Source organism: Lingula anatina, chromosome 10 (assembly GCF_051362555.1).
Source record: "Lingula anatina isolate TDL-2025a chromosome 10, LinAna3.0, whole genome shotgun sequence".
NCBI lineage: Eukaryota > Metazoa > Brachiopoda > Lingulata > Lingulida > Lingulidae > Lingula > Lingula anatina.
This window is the reverse complement of record NC_141776.1, coordinates 17,115,941-17,138,896: the sequence shown is the minus strand read 5'-3', so window position 1 is coordinate 17,138,896 and position 22,956 is coordinate 17,115,941. Positions and strand designations below refer to the sequence as shown.

Genomic DNA, 22,956 nt, shown 5'->3' with positions numbered 1-22,956 from the left:
ATATGGGCGGCAAACGTGATGTGAACATATATCATATTTAAATGTTATCTGAAAATATACCAGAACGTTGTCACGGCACGACACTGTTAAAAGGAAAAGGAGCATCATTTGGTAAGTGGCATTACTCTTCACAAAGGTTACTTGTGTGCCAGGAAAGGTAGCCCAAGAAATAGGAGTCCGGGGATCCCTTTATGATTAGTACAAGTTAAGATTAGTTCTAGTATATCAGATGAAATGCATCTGTGTAAAATAACGGAAAACGGACTACGTTTCCTTGCCGACTACCATTAGTGTCTCACCTGGATGGTAGTCGGCTAGGAAAATTAGCACACATGTTTTAATGATAGATAAATTGTCAATACGTTGTAAGTTCGGGACAGCATGCTACTGGACGTGGCAATGCAACAAAGAAGTGTTTGTTAATGATTTTCTCAGAAATTTTAACAGCATAAAAATGAATTCCAGCAGCTACATCAACGCTAGCTCTTGACAGGTATAATATGGGGATTTGTTCTAAAATGCACCAGCATGAAATTCGCTGTCCTGGCGCATTTTTCTCCTAGTTAAGGACATCATCCAGTCAAGTAAAGAAGATCAATTTTTGCTGAATCACCAGTTTTTTCAGACTTTGCCTAACTTAACTCCTGAGTTAAGGCGTAGTTAGACTGCTGCGATTCTAGAAACATATAAGTTGACGGTAAACAGGGACAGAGCTAAGTGCAAGATCTGCATGGGGTGGTGAACAAAATAATGAAAAGTGTGTTTTTGATCTAATTTTTTAAGAGAAAAGTATTGCATTAATATCTGGATATGAATGTTAGACAGAAAAAGAAATAGGAAAGAAATGTTATTTTGACTAATTTAGGTAATTACAACCTATCGAACCACCTTTATGTTACCCCTTGCTAAATTTACATGTCATTGAAAATTTTAACGTTTATAATATTCTAGGAGAAACATAAACGTCAGCCGTTGACCTGGTATGGAAAATTCGATACGTTCTACCATCACAAAATCGGGCGTCCTTCCAATATTAAATCTAACAAAAACTACATTAATGCGGGCAGGCCATAAATGCCATGCAGTGTTAACGTTATTTCTTGGATAAAAGCTACCTTTGCGTTACATTATTGTATTGCCTTTAGTCATATCCCTACCAGTATTAACCCTCATGAAATTTGAAATTCGTTGGGAACCAAACGAGAAAGCTCTAAGTACCGGCAAGTGCAATACGACAACAAGATAAGCTTTCAAATATTTTACGAGTATTTTACTAGTTGCTTTTCTTAAAGGGATAATAACCCTTCGTATGAGATCTTTATTTCACAATAAAAACATTGTGAATAACTCAAAGAAATATGATATATTTTTTTACCACAAAAACGGCAGTTATAGCTATTATTCTAAAATCTGAGCTTGTCTTTAGACCACGTGACCTCCATTGATGGCTATACTCTGTTCAAATCTCTTAAGAGATTTAAAAAAAAAATTAAGAAAGAAAAAAAAAACACGGACTAACTTTGGATGTAAAAATGGATTCATTAACCATTGGTAATTATGGGTAAATCGATGCTTACTCCAGGAAAATTAATTTTTTGGCTGAAACGAAGAGTTATTATCCCTTTAAGTTCTATAGAAATTCTTTCATGCACAATAGTATATATCCAATATAATCCTTGTAATATTGTCTAACACCTCTCCCAAGATATTCACTTCTGATGTTTTTCTTTCTCCTTTATATCTCCCAAAAACAGTACATCGAGAAAATCGGACAAAATTTAGCTGTCTCCCATATATTATAGTACAAATGTCATTGTTAACGGTTTGATACCAAGCACAGAGTAGTAAAATGTATATTCTTCTACCCTGTGTCCACCCCTTCCAAATGTCTGGATCCGATTGTTTTAGTTTCGTGTTAGTTATGGAATTCAACCGGACTTTACATTATTACATTATTACATCCATTTCATCAGCATAGAGGTAAGGGGTCATCTGTCTATCTAGATCTATGTTCGGTAATTTAATTTGATGTTGTTACTACCCCCCCCCCCCCCCATCTTGTCATTTCGTATCATATTACATTTCATTGGCCAAAGTTACTCTTTGCCAGTCATTGTTTTGCTCTTTGCCAACTCTTTGCTCCATTTTATGGGGTGTAGGGTGATCATTTAATGCAATGTTGTTACCATCCCCAACCTTGTTTCTCCGTATCGTATCAAGTTTAGCCATTTTAATAAATGATAATATTAGCCATATGACCTTATTTCATATTTCATTTTGAGCAAAAACTGAGCTTCTTTGTGCTTGTGAACATTTGACTGCATAAATTATTTTAAATGGCAATAATCATAAAGACGCATAAAGAAAAACTAATTTGAAAACCTCATATTATCTTATTTGAAATCATACTATTTTTCTAAAAGACTAAATAAGTTTTCCATTTAAAATAATTTAAATAATTGTTTATAGAAGTATGCAGGCATCGGCACTCATAGGTGTTTTGGCTTTCTGGATTTTTACAATGACAAGTGCATATCAGAGAGCGGCGCAGGAGAACAACGTTTTGACTGGAGACGCACCCGAGGCACCACCGAGGAAAAAAGGAGACCACGAAGCCATTCGGAAAAAGTTGCAAGATGCTGGTGTATTGAAAGTGTCAGAAGAACAAGGCTTAGGCAAGTAGAATGGTTGATAAACTACACAAAATGAGTTTGTTCATTTGAGACATATTCACACAACATAGTGTAGGAAATCTTTATAATACTTCCCACATTGCTCATGCTCTATTTGTTAAATAACACCAATTTTTCTGTCAATGTATGAAGGAAAGGCATCTTATAGATTTGTTCATTTGATTGTTGATGTTTAACACTTGGCAATTTTAAAAAACAAATCTTACATGACAAGATTATTTGATCAGTTACTTTGAAGTATAGAGCATTGTAAGTGACCAAAAAGAGGCCTTTAACTCATCGAGGAAAAATATGATGTTGGTTTAAAATTATCCAAACTAAATTGCAAAGGAATATTTTAACAGTGGGTGATTTACTCTTATTCATATCTCCCTCAGTGCCCCTTATTGAGTATATGGACGGTTCTGGGATACAAGGACAATACATCGCTCGACTTTTGCCTGATGCAAAGCACGTTCGAAGTAAGTAAACTTTGTTCCTATATTTATATCTGAATGTATATTGAGAGAAGTTGTTTTAATTTTACTGGATCGCAGGGCAACGTGAGAGGACATTAAGGTCGTCTAGCATTTGTGGTTGTGATGATCAATTCAACCAAACGCCGTTGACGCTGCAAGCAAGCACATTGGAAAAAAAAAAAAAAAAAACAATGACGCTGACGCATGTTTGCTCTGAAACTTTTGCTTTTTGTTGTGTAAACAATGTTCAGTAAAATAAAAGTGTTCATTTTGTGATCTGTCACCTGTATTTTGCACTTTCAATGGACTAGCTTTAAAGTGACAACATTTTGGTGATAGCCTTTCTATTAACTGAGTTCTCTGGGTGCCTTTGTATTTTTTCTAATATGGGCTTAGGATCCGATCCATCTCTGCTCTATTGTAGCCTTAAATGGATTTATCATTTTAACCATTTACAAGAAACATACTTTAATTTATCTAGTCCGTAGAATCATCAAAGAACCTGAACGAAGACAACAAGTTAAGTTTAATAGAGACAAGGATTTCCTCATTCTGCGAAACATAAGTAAAAGGTTGGATACATTTTGACAGTGTGTTTTTCATCCGTTTCTACACATTTCTAAAAAATTGTTTTATAAATAAAAATATTTTATCATCGTCTTCGCTATGAACTACAGATCAAATAATACCTTGAGCTAAAAAGCAAAGTTCTAAAGGAGAAAATAATTAAAATACGTATTGGTCATCAATTAATAATAGTAATAGTATTTAATAACACTTAGGAAGTACATAAACCTTTTTGAAATATTTGACTGTATTTATGAGTTTATTTAACAATGTTTTAAGCAACCTCCACGATTTGCGTGAACTCATTGATGCCATTGATGAAATTGAACAGGATGTCAAGTTAACACTAACCACGGAATACTGCAAAGTGTACTATGCACAATACGATGGCAATGGAAGTTATAATTGGGTATTTCATGCTGATTTCCGGTCAGAAAGGTCGACCTTATATAACTTAATGGTTTCATATAATATAATTATTAAAACTTTTTAGAATGTTGATTATTCTGATTTCTAAAGGCAGTTCACTCTCCGTCACGAAGTGAACAAACTTTTCTAAATATTTTAATCAATTTGATTATTGCTAACACTTATAAGATTAAAGTCTTGTAATCTTTGTCATAAATCTCAGCAATATATGAAGTTAAAGGTCATTTAATTTGCTGTTGACGAGTCCAGTTGCAAACGTCTATCTCAAAACTGCCCAGCAAATAAAAAGATTTATAATGTCAACTCTAAAATCAAAAGGATGGATTGGTTAAATGAAGCGTTTTCTATGTTCTACATATCTGGAAAATTTATGTAAGAATTCGTTGCAGCCGTGGCAATATGCCAAAGCTACTTTCATATTTTGTATAACCTTTACTTGCAGGGGTTGGATGCTCTTGATGGTAATCAATACAATTACGAGTATGAAATATGGGGTGATGGAGAGGGAATAGATGTATATGTGGCAGACACAGGCATCAATCTAAACCACGAAGATTTCATGGGGAGAGTTACTATTGGTGAGTTGCTTTGTGATTTTCTTCATGCGGCGTTGCAGCAAAACAACACCTGATTTTGCAAAAGGGGTCCAAAAAGGGAGCACGTCGGTCTTAAGTACAACGACAGCTAATGCAAGCGTTTTCCATTACTAGGTTTAAAAAGAAAACGCCTTGTCCTGAGAGAGTGAATTTATCTCCGCAATGTGAAGATTGGGAAATCTGGATTCTCTTAATGTTGCATGGAAATGGGAATGTTGTCTCTTCTGCAATATGATAGCTGCTCATAAAATATAGTTACAATACAACTGCCATTATACATCTCAAATATCTGTTTTTTATAGTACAGGATAGTTATATTTGGGCCAATTTTGTACCATTGGTGAGTTTTCAACTGAAATAAGACGCTTTCATGGGCGTCCGCAGACAATTTTCCGGGGGGGGGGGGGGGGTGTCAAAGTCATTGAAGGGGGAGATAATGATTGGATGGGTACCCGCAATGAACGTGCCCGCCAAAAGTACGGAGGGGGGGGGGGGTCAAGTGACCCCATTGACACCCCCCTGTTGACGCCCATGGACGCTTTGTTGCTTCTTAGTTGTGAAATCATATCAAAGAAGTTCAACTTAAATCAGTTTTAGGTTTAATACATAAAATGGTTGGTTTTATCAATGCTTCTTTTTTTTCAGGCTGGCCGACATCTACGAGTGTGGATGACCAAGGTCATGGTACTCACGTGGCCAGTATCATCGGAGGAGTCAATTCTGGCGTGGCAAAGAGTGCTAACATCATTTCCCTGAAGGTTTGTTCATATGAGGGGAATTGTTATACATCCAATGTATTGCAGGGTTCTCTGTGGGTAAAGAAAACGGTGCAAAACAATGGGCGACTCTCCGTTATTAACTTCAGTCTTGGTGGGCCGTTCATCAGGTCTATGAACGACGCAGTCGATGATCTACTCGCAGCTGGAATCCCCGCAATTGTTGCAGCAGGTAATTCCAATGCAGACGGTTGTACTGATTCTCCAGCTAGCACGCCAAATGCCCTCACTGTCGGAGCTTTTAATGTCCACTTTGAAAAGACTAATTTCAGTCATCATGGTTCTTGCTTAGATCTTTTCGCCCCGGGTGAGAGTATCGAAGCTGCTGACTTTTCTGGAAACGATAAATATACTATAATGAGTGGCACCTCCATGGCAGCTCCGTTTGTGACCGGCGCCGCAGCTGCCTTGTTGCAGGTCCTCAGAGATAACGGTACTATCACCTCACCCTCTGCCCAGGTCGTCAACTACACCAATGAGTACATCATACAGTACGCATTACGTGGAATACTTGCGGGTGTCGGTAAACCCAATTTGGCTTTGTCTACTCCATGCTTGTACATTTGAGCCCTGTCCACGTCAGTGGAAATAACTTACTAATGTACTAGATCTACTCCAATTTGCCATTTATGCTTACACAGCAGATTTCTCGGAATAAATTTATCTCTGCAGAACAATTGTTTCTTCTTTTCTTTTCTTATAATTTTCGGTCATACCTGATAAAAGCTTTTTAAAACCCAAATCATTTGTTCATCGAATGCAACTTTAAAAGTATTATTTGGAGGAGGGGTGTGGCATTGAGCACCTCGACTGCTATTGGTATGTTCATCATCCACACAGTGATAAACCCATGACGGAATGTATCAATTGTTTTCAGAATTACACAATATCTTCATAAACACACGACAGGGAATGAGGAGCCACTAAGGTCACATCACTGAAGAGTTTTCAGAAAAACACCAAGAATACTTTATGCGTATCGCGAAAATACTTGGGACGTGTTTTAGATCATTTCGTATTCTCTCCTAAGGAAAGCGTTCTATGCTCATTGTGAATAAACTCTTATTCATATCTTTTATCAATAAGGCAAATTCTTTTTAAAAGTTCAATGAATGTGGTGTTTCTTTTGCCAATGCGAATTAAGTGGGAAGATTTATGACAGATATATTATGAAACTGTTGGGCACATTTATTATCTAACTGTGATCTTTATTTACATTCATTTTAGAAGAGATTCTTACTTAATGGTCATATAAACAGATTTAAACTGTTGTTTATTTTTGATATTATTATCCAAACATATATTTCTTGTCTTGTGTAGGATCCTGACTTTTACAGTTATTGATTTAAGTTGGAAATATTAGCAAACTTGATACAAAAAGTTTTGTTTTTCTTTTGGTATAATGACCAGATACCTTGTAAGTGAATGTGCTTTATTTTCCCATACCTTTATTTTCTGCATTTACCTTTTCATTGAACAAATACTGCACAGATTTCAGCAGACGAAAAGAACCCCTTTACTCAATGTCTTGCATTGTCTCATTACCATAAGCTTTATTGGTATCAGGGTGGTAAACTGACGACAAGATATTGTCAAGTATCACATGGACCCATGTGGAAAAATCAAGGTGATTGACAGAGAACCAAGAGAAAATCACAGGGAAGTCGTGGAAGAAATCCACGTCAAGAAGACAGGGGCCAGTCTCAACAAAACATTGTGCCATCCTCCCTGTCCTCTACCTCCCATTCCTAAGACAATAGTTATGTGTAGGGAGGGGGCAAGTATATCCCTGAATAGAGGCTTCATTCTTCACAGAGATACAATCAAGTGAATTAATCAGCATTCAAAATGTAGTGGACATTACTGCAAGTAACTCCCATCTCCACTGGTGCTGGGTCACTGCCAGGTAAATTCTCTAGCAGAAGCTTCTTTATATTCAGTGCAAGGGCAGGATTATTGTCACATTGGTTGTAAGATTTATTTTATATTATTGTTTTTGTTTTATTGTGATTGAGGAGCCGGGGAATCCAGCACAACTGGTGCAACGTACACTTGCATCAGAGATAACAAGCTGTTTGTTTTGCCAATCATCAGTTCTGCCTGAGCCTGTAGTTTTAGTTAATTCTTATTAAATGGCCTGCCCCAAATACGTCCGAAAGGCGGCTTAGCTACGGGTTTGATACTGGAATGAACTGTATTTCCAGGAAATGTAACCATATTCGGTGAACACTGGCTATATGCACTACCAATCACCATGGCCTTTATAATCAATTAGACCTATTTGGAATTGATGACCTGCCCCAAATATTGTATGCTCCATAGGCTGTCAAGCTACCGGTCTGATATGGGCGGCAAACGTGATGTGAACACATATCATATTTTAACGTTAGTTGAAAATATACCAGAACATTGTCACGGCACGACACTGTTCAAAGGAAAGGGAGCATAATCTGGTAAGTGGCATTAGTCTTCTCAAAGGTTACTGGTGTGCCAGGAGCTATAGGCCAAGAAAGAGAAATCCGTTGATCCTTTTATGATTAGTGCAAGTTAAGATATGACGTAGTATTGGGTTTAGTATAGCGAATGAAATTCACCGGTACAAGGCAACGGAAAACGGACTACGTTTTCTAGCCGGCTATCATCATTGTCACACGTGGACGGTAGTCTGCTAAGAAAATTAGCGTACATGTTTTAATAATAGATACATTTTCAATACGATTCAAGTATTAAAATTACCAATTTCTACACTAGAAATAGAGTTATACCTGGCAGAGCTTTTGATAACATCCGTTTTAGTGTAGAAACTGATAAGTTTAATACTTGAATCATATTTTACGACTACACAGATGAATTTCCATCAGAACATTTTCAATACGTTGGAAGTTTGGGACAGTGTGTAACTGGACGTGGCAGTGCTAGACGCCTGTGCAACGTACAAGCGTTTGTTAGCGGTTGCTTTTGGCATCTTTTCCTTCGCGTAGATGACATCAGCCACTCACGTACATAAGGTCTTGTTCGGTTTCAACACCGCGTCTCACTGATATTCATACCGAATTCACATTGAATTTGGAATGCCTTTTTCCAAATAATTTTTTGTTGATTTTCACCATTGTGTGAGTTCCTTTTTAATTTTTGTTTCTATCTAAAACGTGTTTTCATTCCTTCCAAATCACCTCTGCGGTGTTATTATTACATCCAGCTATTTAAATGAATTTATTAATTATTCGAAGTATTTGGCAACCATTTTAAAATGGCCATTCTACTTCCTCCATCTTGAAAAGTTTTCATCTATTAACACAAGGCACAAATACGCCAATATCCAATCAGAACAGCGATTAGAAGCGCGTCTGACGTAATTCTTTATAAATATATTTATATTTATTTTGCACCATGCAAAGTTGTGTTTACAGCTGAACAGCTATCAACACGGTTTTAATCACAACAATAAGTACTACAATCCCGTTCGAGAGAATTAACAAAAGTATGTGCCATTAACAAAAGTTCAGTGCAATCCATAGGCATGAGGCTGTATTTCACGCCATGTCAGTCTTCCTGATCAATTCTGATTTAGTTTCGGGGTCAACGTCCCAACCGATCGCCATCGTCCATCATTCAACAAAGAAGATTAATTGAAGAAAAACCGAGCGTGCGGCTTCATTCCCGCGTCTTACTGATATTCATACCGATTTCACAATCGTTTTGAAGAGTGGTGAATGAAGCAACAGAAAGCGAAGCCCGTGAGAGTAGTGAATAAAACTACAGAAAAAGAAACGCGTGAGAGTGGTGAATAAAAATACAGAAAGGGAAGAGCGTGGATGAGGTGAATAGAACAACAGAAAGGAGAGTTTTGCTCCAGACGTGTTTAATTTTATGTAATAAAATATATGCACTTTATATAATAGAAAAAGGAAAGGTGGTGCTTTGACAAATTTAAGTGTATGTTACCTATTGAAGTTCCAAAATGGTGCCCTTTTCTAAAGCCACTCGATTTTCTCAGAAATTCTAACAGCATAAAAATGAATTCCAACAGCTACCTGTACATCAACGCTAGCAGTTGACTGGTATAGCAAAAAAGATATTAATTCAGGAACACCATTAACAACATGAAATGAATAAGGTTTTTAAAAAATAATAATAGTAATATTTATTTCTTATAACCGAACTACACTACCGTCTCAATGCTGTTTACAGATAGAATTATCAGAAGTACAACTAATTATATAGATGATAAAAGCTAAGGTAAAAAATTAAAATAATTAATGCTGGTTAAAATAGTAATGGTCTGAACAATAAAACTTTTTTCTGATAAAATGAGAAAATATTTATTAAAGTACTGTGCAAATAAGAATTTTTAAAAGTGTTTTTTAAAACCTCAACACTATCAATAGTCCGAATGTGTGAGAGTAGTTGATTCCACAAAATGGGTGCTGCAATTGAAAATGCCCTGGGGCCGTAGGTTTTGGTTGTTTTTTATTATCATTTCTGGTAAAACATAGAGTGGAGGTGGATCTGGTAGACCTGGTGAGACTGGGTGTACTTGGATGTAGCATCGAGTTAAAATATGAGGGGCATTCTCCTCAGTAATTTGAAAACAATTCTTTGTCGTACAGAAAGCCAATGTAGTTCAAATAAAATAGGTGAAATGTTTGATCTGAGAGGGTTTTGGTCAGTAGTCGTGCTGCAGCATTTTGGACAGATTGCAGTTTTTTAATTTGGTAGGTAGGAAGACCAAAGAGTAGACTGTTTCAGTAGTCAAGATGTGCAGTTATAAAGGCATGGACAATCCTCTCCATTTGACTTTTATCAAGGATATGGGATAGTTTGGAAATTTTTTTAAGACCATAGACATGTTCACGAATAATGAAGAGGGAGTGGAATAATTGGTGCACATTTGTAAGCGGCTTACTTAAACTCCTTCGCCACATTTTTTTCTCATTTTAAGAGGTCTGGTTCTACCACGGCACTCTGATTGGCTAAAACCGTGGGAAGCCCTGCATGTGACGTCTTTCCTTTATCTTCTGCCAGAGATGTTCGTAATGCAGACTCGAATTTGGGCAATTAATTTTTTTAAATTGTCGTCCAGTACAAATGGCAATTTTGCTTTAGATCTTGGCCTACATACGTAAGAAGTATTTGGGACATGTAGCCTCGAGAGGACGTGTTTCATTAAATACAGGCTCGAAGTCTAAGGAAAACGCAACACCGAACTGTTCGCTTCCACCCTTTATTCCCCTAACACCATACACTACATTATGCGCATGCTTGACTAGCATAGGTTACAGTACAGGACAGGTTTCATTTTTGCCCGTATCGATGAGACCCGCATTAATAATATAAAAGCAGAGCAGTGGTGAAAGGTGAAATCACGCCAAACCACACTGTACTCGATAACCCCTCCACCATATATATCAGATGAAGGACACATCACTGCCAAAAGCGCATTTTTTGTAAAATGCAAGTACCTTCTCTCGGTATGTACATCAAATAATTAACTGCCAGCCTCTCACAATATATGCTTCGAACACCTCGTTCTGGCATATAACGCTCGTGACAGTAATTTATCTCACACGTCAAAGACGAACTAACATATATGTGTTTGTGATATGACACAAAATGAATTCATAATCCAAACATAATGATTATTTATAATAAGCTAACTGTTTGTTTTGCCAAACATCAGTTCTACCTGAACCTATAGTTTTAGCTACATTCTGAATTAATGACCTGCCCCAAATATGTCTCAAAGGCGGCTTACCTACGGGTTTGATATGGGAATGAAATGTATTTCCAGGAAATGTATTCATATTCCTTGAACACTGGCTATATGCACTGCCAATCACCATGGACTTTATAATCAATTAGACCTATTTGAAATCGATCACCTGCCCCAAATATGCTCCACAGGCTGTCAAGCTACGGGTCTGATATGGGCGGCAAACGTGATGTGAACATATATCATATTTTAACGTTAGTTGAAAATATACCAGAACATTGTCACGGTACGACACTGTTCAAAGGAGAGGGAGCATAATCTGGTAAGTGGCATTAGTCTTCTCAAAGGTTACTGGTGTGCCAGGAGCTATAGGCCAAGAAAGAGAAATCCGTTGATCCTTTAATGATTAGTGCAAGTTAAGATTTGTCGTAGTATTGGGTTTAGTATAGCGAATGAAATTCACCGGTACAAGGCAACGGAAAACGGACTACGTTTCCTAGCCGGCTATCATCACTGTCACACGTGGACGGTAGTCTGCTAAGAAAATAAGCGTACATGTTTTAATAATTGATACATTTTCAATACGATTCAAGTATTAAAATTACCAATTTCTACACCAGAAATAGAGTTATACCTGGCAGAGCATTTGATCACATCCGTTTTAGTGTAGAAAATGATAAGTTTAATACTTGAATCATATTTTACGACTACACAGATGAATTTCCATCAGAACATTTTCAATACGTTGGAAGTTCGGGACAGTGTGTAACTGGACGTGGCAGTGCTAGACGCCTGTGCAACGTACAAGCGTTTGTTAACGGTTGCTTTTGGCATCTTTTCCTTGGCGTAGATGACATCAGCCACTCACGTACATAAGGTCTCGTTCGGTTTCAACACCGCGTCTCACTGATATTCATACCGAATTCACATTGAATTTGGAATGCCTTTTTCCAAATAATTTTTTGTTGATTTTCACCATTGTGTGAGTTCCTTTTTAATTTTTGTTTCTATCTAAAACGAGTTTTCATTCCTTCCAAATTACCTCTGCGGTGTTATTATTACGTCCAGCTATTTAAATGAATTTATCAATTATTCGAAGTATTTAGCAACCATTTTAAAATGGCCATTCTACTTCCTCCATCTTGAAAAGTTTTCATCTGTTAACACAAGGCACAAATACGCCAATATCTAATCAGAACAGCGATAGAAGCGCGTCTGACATAATTCTTTATAAATATATTTATATTTATTTTGCACCATGCAAAGTTGTGTTTACAGCTGAACAGCTATCAACACGGTTTTAATCACAACAATAAGTACTACAATCCCGTTCGAGAGAATTAACAAAAGTATGTGCCATTAACAAAAGTTCAGTGCAATCCATAGGCATGAGGCTGTATTTCACACCATGCCAGTTTTTCTGATCAATTCTGACTTAGTTTCGGGGTCAACGTGCCAACCGATCGCCATCGTCCATCATTCAACAAAGAAGATTAATTGAAGAAAAACCAAGCGTGCGGCTTTATTCCCGCGTCTTACTGATATTCATACTGATTTCACAATCGTTTTGAAGAGTGGTGAATGAAGCAACAGAAAGTGAAGCCCGTGAGAGTTGTGAATAAAACTACAGAAAAAGAAGCGCGTGAGAGTGGTGAATAAAAATACAGAAAGGGAAGAGCGTGGATGAGGTGAATAAAACAACAGAAAGGAGAGTTTTGCTCTAGAAGTGTTTAATTTTATGTAATAAAATATATGCACTTTATATAATAGAAAAAGGAAAGGTGGTGCTTTGACAAATTTAAGTGTATGTTACCTATTGAAGTTCCAAAATGGTGCCCTTTTCTAAAGCCACTCGATTTTCTCAGAAATTCTAACAGCATAAAAATGAATTCCAACAGCTACCTGTACATCAACGCTAGCAGTTGAATGGTATAGCAAAAAAGATATTAATTCAGGAACACCATTAACAACATGAAATGAATAAGGTTTTTAAAAAATAATAATAGTAATATTTATTTCTTAAAACCGCACTACACTACCGTCTCAATGCTGTTTACAGATAGAATGATCAGAAGTATAACTAATTATATAGATAATAAAAGCTAAGGTAAAAAATTAAAATAATTAATGCTGGTTAAAATAGTAATGGTCTGAACAATAAAACTTTTTTCTGATAAAATGAGAAAATATTAATTAAAGTTCTGTGCAAATAAGAATGTTTTAAAGTGTTTTTTAAAACCTCAACACTATCAATAGTCCGAATGTGTGAGAGTAGTTGATTCCACAAAATGGGTGCTGCAATTGAAAATGCCCTGGGGCCGTAGGTTTTGGTTGTTTTTTATTATCATTTCTGGTAAAACATAGAGTGGAGGTGGATCTGGTAGACCTGGTGAGACTGGGTGTACTTGGATGTAGCATCGAGTTAAAATATGAGGGGCATTCTCCTCAGTAATTTGAAAACAGTTCTCTGTCGTACAGAAAGCCAGCGTAGTTCAAATAAAATAGGTGAAATGTTTGATCTGAGAGGGTTTTGGTCAGTAGTCATGCTGCAGCATTTTGGACAGATTGCAGTTTTTCAATTTGGTAGGTAGGAAGACCAAAGAGTAGACTGTTTCAGTAGTCAAGATGTGCAGTTATAAAGGCATGGACAATCCTCTCCATTTGACTTTTATCAAGGATATGGGATAGTTTGGAAATTTTTTTAAGACCATAAAAATGTTCACGAATAATGAAGAGGGAGTGGAATAATTGGCGCACATTTGTAAGCGATTTACTTAAACTCCTTCGCCACATTTTTTTCTTCTTGTAACAGGTCTGGTTCTACCACGGCTCTCTGATTTGCTAAGACCGTGGGAAGCCCTGCATGTGACGTCTTTCCTTTATCTTCTGCCAGAGATGTTCGTAATGCAGACTCGAATTTGGGCCATTAATTTTTTTAAATTGTCGTCCAGTACAAATGGCAATTTTGCTTTAGATCTTGGCCTACATACGTAAGAATTATATGGGACATGTAACCTCGAGAGGACATGTTTCTTTAAATACAGGCTCGAAGTCTAAGGAAAACACAACACCGAACTGTTCGCTTCCACCCTTTATTCCCCTAACTCCATACACTACATTATGCGCATGCTTGACTAGCATAGGTTACAGTACAGGACAGGTTTCATTTTTGCCCGTATCGATGAGACCCGCATTAATAATATAAAAGCAGAGAAGTGGTGAAAGGTGAAATCACGCCAAACCACACTGTACTCGATAACCCCTCCACCATATATATCAGATGAAGGACAAATCACTACCAAAAGAGCATTTTTGGTAAAATGCAAGTACCTTCTCTCGGTATGTACATCAAATAATTAACTGCCAGCCTCTCACAATATATGCTTCGAACACCTCGTTCTGGCATATAACGCTCGTGACAGTAATTTATCTCACACGTCAAAGACGTACTAACATATATGTGTTTGTGATATGACACAAAATGAATTCATAATCCAAACATAATGATTATTTATAATAAGGAAACTGTTTGTTTTGCCAATCATCAGTTCTGCTTGAACCTGTAGTTTTAGTTACATTCTGAATTAATGACCTGTCCCAAATATGTCTCAAAGGCGGCTTACCTACGGGTTTGATATGGGAATGAAATGTAATTCCAGGAAATGTATTCATATTCCGTGAACACTGGCTATATCCACTGCCAATCACCATGGACTTTATAATCAATTAGACCTATTTGGAATTGATGACCTGCCCCAAATATGCTCCACAGGCTGTCAAGCTACGGGTCTGATATGGGCGGCAAACGTGATGTGAACATATATCATATTTTAACGTTAGTTGAAAATATATCAGAACATTGTCACGGCACGACACTGTTCAAAGGAAAGGGAGCATAATCTGGTAAGTGGCATTTGTCTTCTCAAAGGTTACTCGTGTGCCAGGAGCTATAGGCCAAGGAATAGAAATCCGTGGATCCCTTTACGATTAGTACAAGTTAGGATTTGTCGTAGTATTGGGTTTAGTATAGCGAATGAAATTCACCGGTACAAAGCAACGGAAAACGGACTACGTTTCCTAGCCGGCTATCATCACTGTCACACCTGGACGGTAGTCTGCTAAGAAAATTAGCGTACATGTTTTAATAATAGATACATTTTCAATACGATTCAAGTATTAAACTTATCAATTTCTACACTAGAAATAGATTTATACCTGGCAGAGCTTTTGATCACATCCGTTTTAGTGTAGAAACTGATAAGTTTAATACTTGAATCATATTTTACGACTACACAGATGAATTTCCATCAGAACATTTTCAATACGTTGGATGTTCTGGACAGTGTGTAACTGGACGTGGCAGTGCTACACGCCTGTGCAATGTACAAGCGTTTGTTAACGGTTGCTTTTGGCATCTTTCCCTTGGCGTAGATGACATCAGCCACTCACGTACATAAGGTCTTGTTCGGTTTCAACACCGCGTCTCACTGATATTCATACCGAATTCACATTGAATTTGGAATGCCTTTTTCCAAATAATTTTTTGTTGATTTTCACCATTGTATGAGTTCCTTTTTAATTTTTGTTTCTATCTAAAACGTGTTTTCATTCCTTCCAAATCACCTCTGCGGTGTTATTATTACATCCAGCTATTTAAATGAATTCATCAGTTATTCGAAGTATTTAGCAACCATTTTAAAATGGCCATTCTACTTCCTCCATCTTGAAAAGTTTTCATCTGTTAACACAAGGCACAAATACGCCAATAACTAATCAGAACAGCGATTAGAAGCGCGTCTGACGTAATTCTTTATAAATATATTTATATTTATTTTGCACCATGCAAAGTTGTGTTTACAGCTGAACAGCTATCAACACGGTTTTAATCACAACAATAAGTACTACAATCCCGTTCGAGAGAATTAACAAAAGTATGTGCCATTAACAAAAGTTCAGTGCAATCCATAGGCATGAGGCTGTATTTCACACCATGCCAGTTTTCCTGATCAATTCTGACTTAGTTTCGGGGTCAATGTGCCAACCGATCGCCATCGTCCATCATTCAAAAAAGAAGATTAATTGAAGAAAAACCGAGCGTGCGGCTTCATTCCCGCGTCTTACTGATATTCATATCGATTTCACAATCGTTTTGAAGAGTGGTGTATGATGCAACAGAAAGCGAAGCCCGTGAGAGTAGTGAATAAAACTACAGAAAAAGAAACGCGTGAGAGTGGTGAATAAAAATACAGAAAGGGAAGAGCGTGGATGAGGTGAATAGAACAACAGAAAGGAGAGTTTTGCTCCAGACGTGTTTAATTTTATGTAATAAAATATATGCACTTTATATAATAGAAAAAGGAAAGGTGGTGCTTTGACAAATTTAAGTGTATGTTACCTATTGAAGTTCCAAAATGGTGCCTTTTCTAAAGCCACACGATTTTCTCAGAAATTCTAACAGCATAAAAATGAATTCCAACAGCTACCTGTACATCAACACTAGCAGTTGACTGGTATAGCAAAAAAAGATATTAATTCAGGAACACCATTAACAACATGAAATGGATAAGGTTCTTAAAAAATAATAATAGTAATATTTATTTCTTAAAACCGCACTACACTACCGTCTCAGTGCTGTTTACAGATAGAATTAATAGAAGTACAACTAATTATATAGATAATAAAAGCTAAGGTAAAAAATTTAAATAATTAATGCTGGTTAAAATAGTAATGGTCTGAACAATAAAACTATTTTCTGATAAAATGAGAAAATATTAATTAAAGTACTGTGCAATAAAAATGTTTTAAAGTCTTTTTAAAACCTCAACACTATCAATACTCGAAGGTGTGAGAGTAGTTGATTCCATAAAATGGGTGCTGCAATTGAAAATGCCCTGGGGCCGTAGGTTTTGGTTGTTTTTTATTATCATTTCTTGTAAAACATAGAGTAGAGGTGGATCTGGTAGACCTGGTAAGACTGGGTGTACTTGGATGTAGCATCGAGTTAAAATATGAGGGGCATTCTCCTCAGTAATTTGAAAACAATTCTCTGTCGTACAGAAAGCCAGTGTAGTTTGAATAAAATAGGTGAAATGTTTGATCTGAGAGGGTTTTGGTCAGTAGTCGTGCTGCAGCATTTTGGACAGATTGCAGTTTTTCAATTTGGTAGGTAGGAAGACCAGAGAGTAGACTGTTTCAGTAGTCAAGATGTGCAGTTATAAAGCCATGGACAATCCTCTCCATTTGACTTTTATCAAGGATATGGGATAGTTTGGAATTTTTTTAAGACTATAGAAATGTTCACGAGTAATGAAGAGGGAGTGGAATAATTGGCGCACATTTGTTAGCGGCTTACTTAAAGGGATAATAACTCTTCGTATGAGATCTATATTTCATAATAAAAACATTGTGAACAACTCATAGAAATATAATGTAATCTGTTTTACCATAAAAACAGCAGTTATAGCTATTATTTTGATATCTGAGCTTGTCTTTAGATCACGTGACCTCCATTAATGGCTATACTCTGTTATAATCTCTTAAGAGATTTTAACAAAAAGCAAACTTTTTAGAAAAAAACCAAAGACTAACTTTGAATGTAAAAATGGATTCATTAACCATTGGTAAGTATGGGAAAATTGTTGTTTACTCCAGGAAAATTCATTTTTTGGCCAAAACGAAGAGTTATTATCCCTTTAAACTCCTTCGCCACATTTTTTTTTCTCATTTTAAGAGGTCTGGTTCTACCACGGCACTCTGATTGGCTAAGACCGTGGGAAGCCCTGCATGTGACGTCTTTCCTTTATCTTCTGCCAGAGATGTTCGTAATGCAGACTCGAATTTGGGCCATTTATTTTTTTTAAATTGTCGTCCAGTACAAATGCCAATTTTGCTTTAGATCTTGGCCTTCATATTTGGGACATGTAGCCTCGAGAGGATGTGTTTCTTTTAATACAGGCTGGAAGTCTAAGGAAAACACAACACCGAACTGTTCGCTTCCACCCTTTATTCCCCATATTCCATACACTACATTATGCGCATGCTTGACTAGCATAGGTTACAGTACAGGACAGGTTTCATTTTTGCCCGTATCGGTGAGACCCGCATTAATAATATAAAAGCAGAGCAGTGGTGAAAGGTGAAATCACGCCAGACCACACTGTACTCGATAACCCCTCCACCATATATATCAGATGAAGGACACATCACTGCCAAAAGAGCATTTTTGGTAAAATGCAAGTACCTTCTCTCGGTATGTACATCAAATAATTAACTGCCAGCCTCTCACAATATATGCTTCGAACACCTCGTTCTGGCATATAACGCTCGTGACAGTAATTTATCTCACACGTCAAAGACGAACTAACATATATGTGTTTGTGATATGACACAAAATGAATTCATAATCCAAACATAATGATTATTTATAATAAGCTAACTGTTTGTTTTGCCAAACATCAGTTCTACCTGAACCTATAGTTTGAGCTACATTCTGAATTAATGACCTGCCCCAAATATGTCCCAAAGGCGGCTTACCTACGAGTTTGATATGGGAATGAAATGTATTTCCAGGAAATGTATTCATATTCCTTGAACACTGGCTATATGCACTGCCAATCACCATGGACTTAATAATCAATTAGACCTATTTGAAATCGATCACCTGCCCCAAATATGCTCCACAGGCTGTCAAGCTACGGGTCTGATATGGGCGGCAAACGTGATGTGAACATATATCATATTTTAACGTTAGTTGAAAATATACCAGAACATTGTCACGGTACGACACTGTTCAAAGGAAAGGGAGCATAATCTGGTAAGTGGCATTAGTCTTCTCAAAGGTTACTGGTGTGCCAGGAGCTATAGGCCAAGAAAGAGAAATCCGTTGATCCTTTTATGATTAGTGCAAGTTAAGATTTGACGTAGTATTGGGTTTAGTATAGCGAATGAAATTCACCGGTACAAGGCAACGGAAAACGGACTACGTTTCCTAGCCGGCTATCATCACTGTCACACCTTGACGGTAGTCTGCTAAGAAAATTAGCGTACATGTTTTAATAATAGATACATTTTCAATACGATTCAAGTATTAAAATTACCAATTTCTACACTAAAATGGAGTTATACCTGGCAGAGCATTTGATCAAATCCGTTTTAGTGTAGAAAATGATAAGTTTAATACTTGAATCATATTTTACGACTACACAGATGAATTTCCATCAGAACATTTTCAATACGTTGGAAGTTCGGGACAGTGTGTAACTGGACGTGGCAGTGCTAGACGCCTGTGCAACGTACAAGCGTTTGTTAACGGTTGCTTTTGGCATCTTTTCCTTTGCGTAGATGACATCAGCCACTCATGTACATAAGGTCTTGTTCGGTTTCAACACTGCGTCTTACTGATATTCATACCGAATTCACAATGAATTTGGAATGCCTTTTTCCAAATAATTTTTTGTTGATTTTCACCATTGTGTGAGTTCCTTTTTAATTTTTGTTTCTATCTAAAACGAGTTTTCATTCCTTCCAAATCACCTCTGCGGTGTTATTATTACATCCAGCTATTTAAATGAATTCATCAATTATTCGAAGTATTTAGCAACCATTTTAAAATGGCCATTCTACTTCCTCCATCTTGAAAAGTTTTCATCTATTAACACAAGGCACAAATACGCCAATATCTAATCAGAACAGCGATTAGAAGCGCGTCTGACGTAATTCTTTATAAATATATTTATATTTATTTTGCACCATGCAAAGTTGTGTTTACAGCTGAACAGCTATCAACACAGTTTTAATCACAACAATAAGTACTACAATCCCGTTCGAGAGAATTAACAAAAGTATGTGCCATTAACAAAAGTTCAGTGCAATCCATATTCATGAGGCTGTATTTCACACCATGCCAGTTTTCCTGATCAATTCTGACTTAGTTTCGCCGGGGTCAACGTGCCAACCGATCGCCATCGTCCATCATTAAACAAAGAAGATTAATTGAAGAAAAACCAAGCGTGCGGCTTCATTCCCGCGTCTTAGTGATATTCATACCGATTTCACAATCGTTTTGAAGAGTGGTGAATGAAGCAACAGAAAGCGAAGCCCGTGAGAGTAGTGAATAAAACTACAGAAAAAGAAGCGCGTGAGAGTGGTGAATAAAAATACAGAAAGGGAAGAGCGTGGATGAGGTGAATAAAACAACAGAAAGGGGAGTTTTGCTCTAGACGTGTTTAATTTTATGTAATAAAATATATGCACTTTATATAATAGAAAAAGGAAAGGTGGTGCTTTGACAAATTTAAGTGTATGTTACCTATTGAAGTTCCAAAATGGTGCCCTTTTCTAAAGCCACTCGATTTTCTCAGAAATTCTAACAGCATAAAAATGAATTCCAACAGCTACCTGTACATCAACGCTAGCAGTTGACTGGTATAGCAAAAAAGATATTAATTCAGGAACACCATTAACAACATGAAATGAATAAGGATTTTAAAAAATAATAATAGTAATATTTATTTCTTAAAACCGCACTACACTACCATCTCAATGCTGTTTACAGATAGAATTATTAGAAGTATAAATAATTATATAGATAATAAAAGCTAAGGTAAAAAATTTAAATAATTAATGCTGGTTAAAATAGTAATGGTCTGAACAAAAAAACTTTTTTCTGATAAAATGAGAAAATATTAATTAAAGTACTGTGCAAATAAGAATGTTTTAAAGTCTTTTTTAAAACCTCAACACTATCAATAGTCCAAATGTGTGAGAGTAGTTGATTCCATAAAATGGGTGCTGCAATTGAAAATGCCCTGTGGCCGTAGGTTTTGGTTGTTTTTTATTACCATTTCTGGTAAAACATAGAGTGGAGGTGGATCTGGTAGACCTGGTGAGACTGGGTGTACTTGCATGTAGCATCGAGTTAAAATATGAGGGACATTCTTCTCAGTAATTTGAAAACAATTCTCTGTCGTACAGAAAGCCAGTGTAGTTCCAATAAAATAGGTGAAATGTTTGATCTAAGAGGGTTTTGGTCAGTAGTCGTGCTGCAGCATTTTGGACAGATTGCAGTTTTTCAATTTGGTAGGTAGGAAGACCATAGAGTAGACTGTTTCAGTAGTCAAGATGTGCAGTTATAAAGGCATGGACAATCCTCTCCATTTGACTTTTATCAAGGATATTGAATAGTTTGGAAATTTTTTAAAGACCATAGAAACGTTACGAATAATGAAGAGGGAGAGGAATAATTGGGGCACATTTGTAAGCGACTTACTTAAACTCCTTCGCCACATTTTTTTCTTCTTGTAAGAGGTCTGGTTCTACCTCGGCACTCTGATTGGCTAAGACCGTGGGAAGCCCTGCATGTGACGTCTTTCCTTTATCTTCTGCCAGAGATGTTCATATTGCTAACTTGGGCAATTAATTTTTTAGATCTTGGCCTACATACGTAAGAATTATTTGGGACATGTAGCCTCGAGAGGACGTGTTTCATTAAATACAGGCTCGAAGTCTAAGGAAAATGCAACACCAAACTGTTCGCTTCCACCCTTTATTCCCCTAACTCCATACACTACATTATGCGCATGCTTGACTAGCATAGGTTACAGTACAGGACAGGTTTCATTTTTGCCCGTATTGGTGAAACCCGCATTAATAATGTAAAAGCAGAGCAGTGGTGAAAGGTGAAATCACGCCAAACCACACTGTACTCGATAACCCCTCCACCATATATATCAGATGAAGGACACATCACTGCAAAAAGAGCATTTTTGGTAAAATGCAAGTACCTTCTCTCGGTATGTAGGGCATCAAATAATTAACTGCCAGCCTCTCACAATATATGCTTCGAACACCTCGTTCTGGCATATAACGCTCGTGACTGTAATTTATCTCACACGTCAAAGACGAACTAACATACATGTGTTTGTGATATGACACAAAATGAATTCATAATCCAAACATAATGATTATTTATAATAAGCAAACTGTTTGTTTTGCCATTCATCAGTTCTGCCTGAACCTATAGTTTTAGTTACATTCTGAATTAATGACCTGCCCCAAATATGTCCAAAAGGCGGCTTACCTACGAGTTTGATATGGGAATGAAATGTATTTCCAGGAAGTGTATTCATATTCCGTGAACACTGGCTATATCCACTGCCAATCACCATGGACTTTATAATCAATTAGACCTATTTGGAATTTATGACCTGCCCCAAATATGCTCCCTAGGCTGTCAAGCTACGGGTCTGATATAGGCGGCAAACGTGATGTGAACATATATCATATTTTAACGTTAGTTGAAAATATACCAGAACATTTTCACGGCACGACACTGTTCAAAGGAAAGGGAGAATAATCTGGTAGGTGGCATTAGTCTTCTCAAAGGTTACTGGTGTGCCAGGAGCTATAGGCCAAGAAAGAGAAATCCGTTGATCCTTTTACGATTAGTGCAAGTTATGATTTGACGTAGTATTGGGTTTAGTATAGCGAAGAAAATTCACCGGTACAAGGCAACGGAAAACGGACTACGTTTCCTAGCCGGCTATCATCACTGTCACACCTGGACGGTAGTCTGCTAAGAAAATTAGCGTACATGTTTTAATAATAGATACATTTTCAATATGATTCAAGTATTAAAATTACCGATTTCTACACTAGAAATAGAGTTATACCTGGCAGAGCTTTTGATCACATCCGTTTTAGTGTAGGTACTGATAATTTAAATAC

At 36.9% G+C, this 22,956-nt stretch overlaps 1 protein-coding gene across 1 annotated transcript; it reads left to right on the top strand.

The window, feature by feature from the left end:
* The first annotated feature begins 3,971 nt into the window (after positions 1-3,971).
* LOC106177166 (uncharacterized) lies at positions 3,972-6,182 on the top strand. Its single transcript, XM_013559855.2, has 3 exons — positions 3,972-4,127; positions 4,590-4,725; positions 5,389-6,182. Exons 1-3 carry the CDS (start codon positions 3,972-3,974, stop codon positions 6,084-6,086), a joined length of 990 nt encoding a protein of 329 aa, XP_013415309.2. The 3' UTR covers positions 6,087-6,182.
* The last annotated feature ends 16,774 nt before the right edge of the window (positions 6,183-22,956 follow it).

Bases quoted from the DNA above. Each gene is read 5' to 3' on its own strand.
- LOC106177166 (XM_013559855.2), top strand. From the start codon at position 3,972: ATGAGTTTATTTAACAATGTTTTAAGCAACCTCCACGATTTGCGTGAA. The intron at 4,128-4,589 runs GTATTTCATGCT...CTTTACTTGCAG, and splicing joins GCAATGGAAGTTATAATTGG to GGGTTGGATGCTCTTGATGG. The intron at 4,726-5,388 runs GTGAGTTGCTTT...CTTTTTTTTCAG, and splicing joins CATGGGGAGAGTTACTATTG to GCTGGCCGACATCTACGAGT.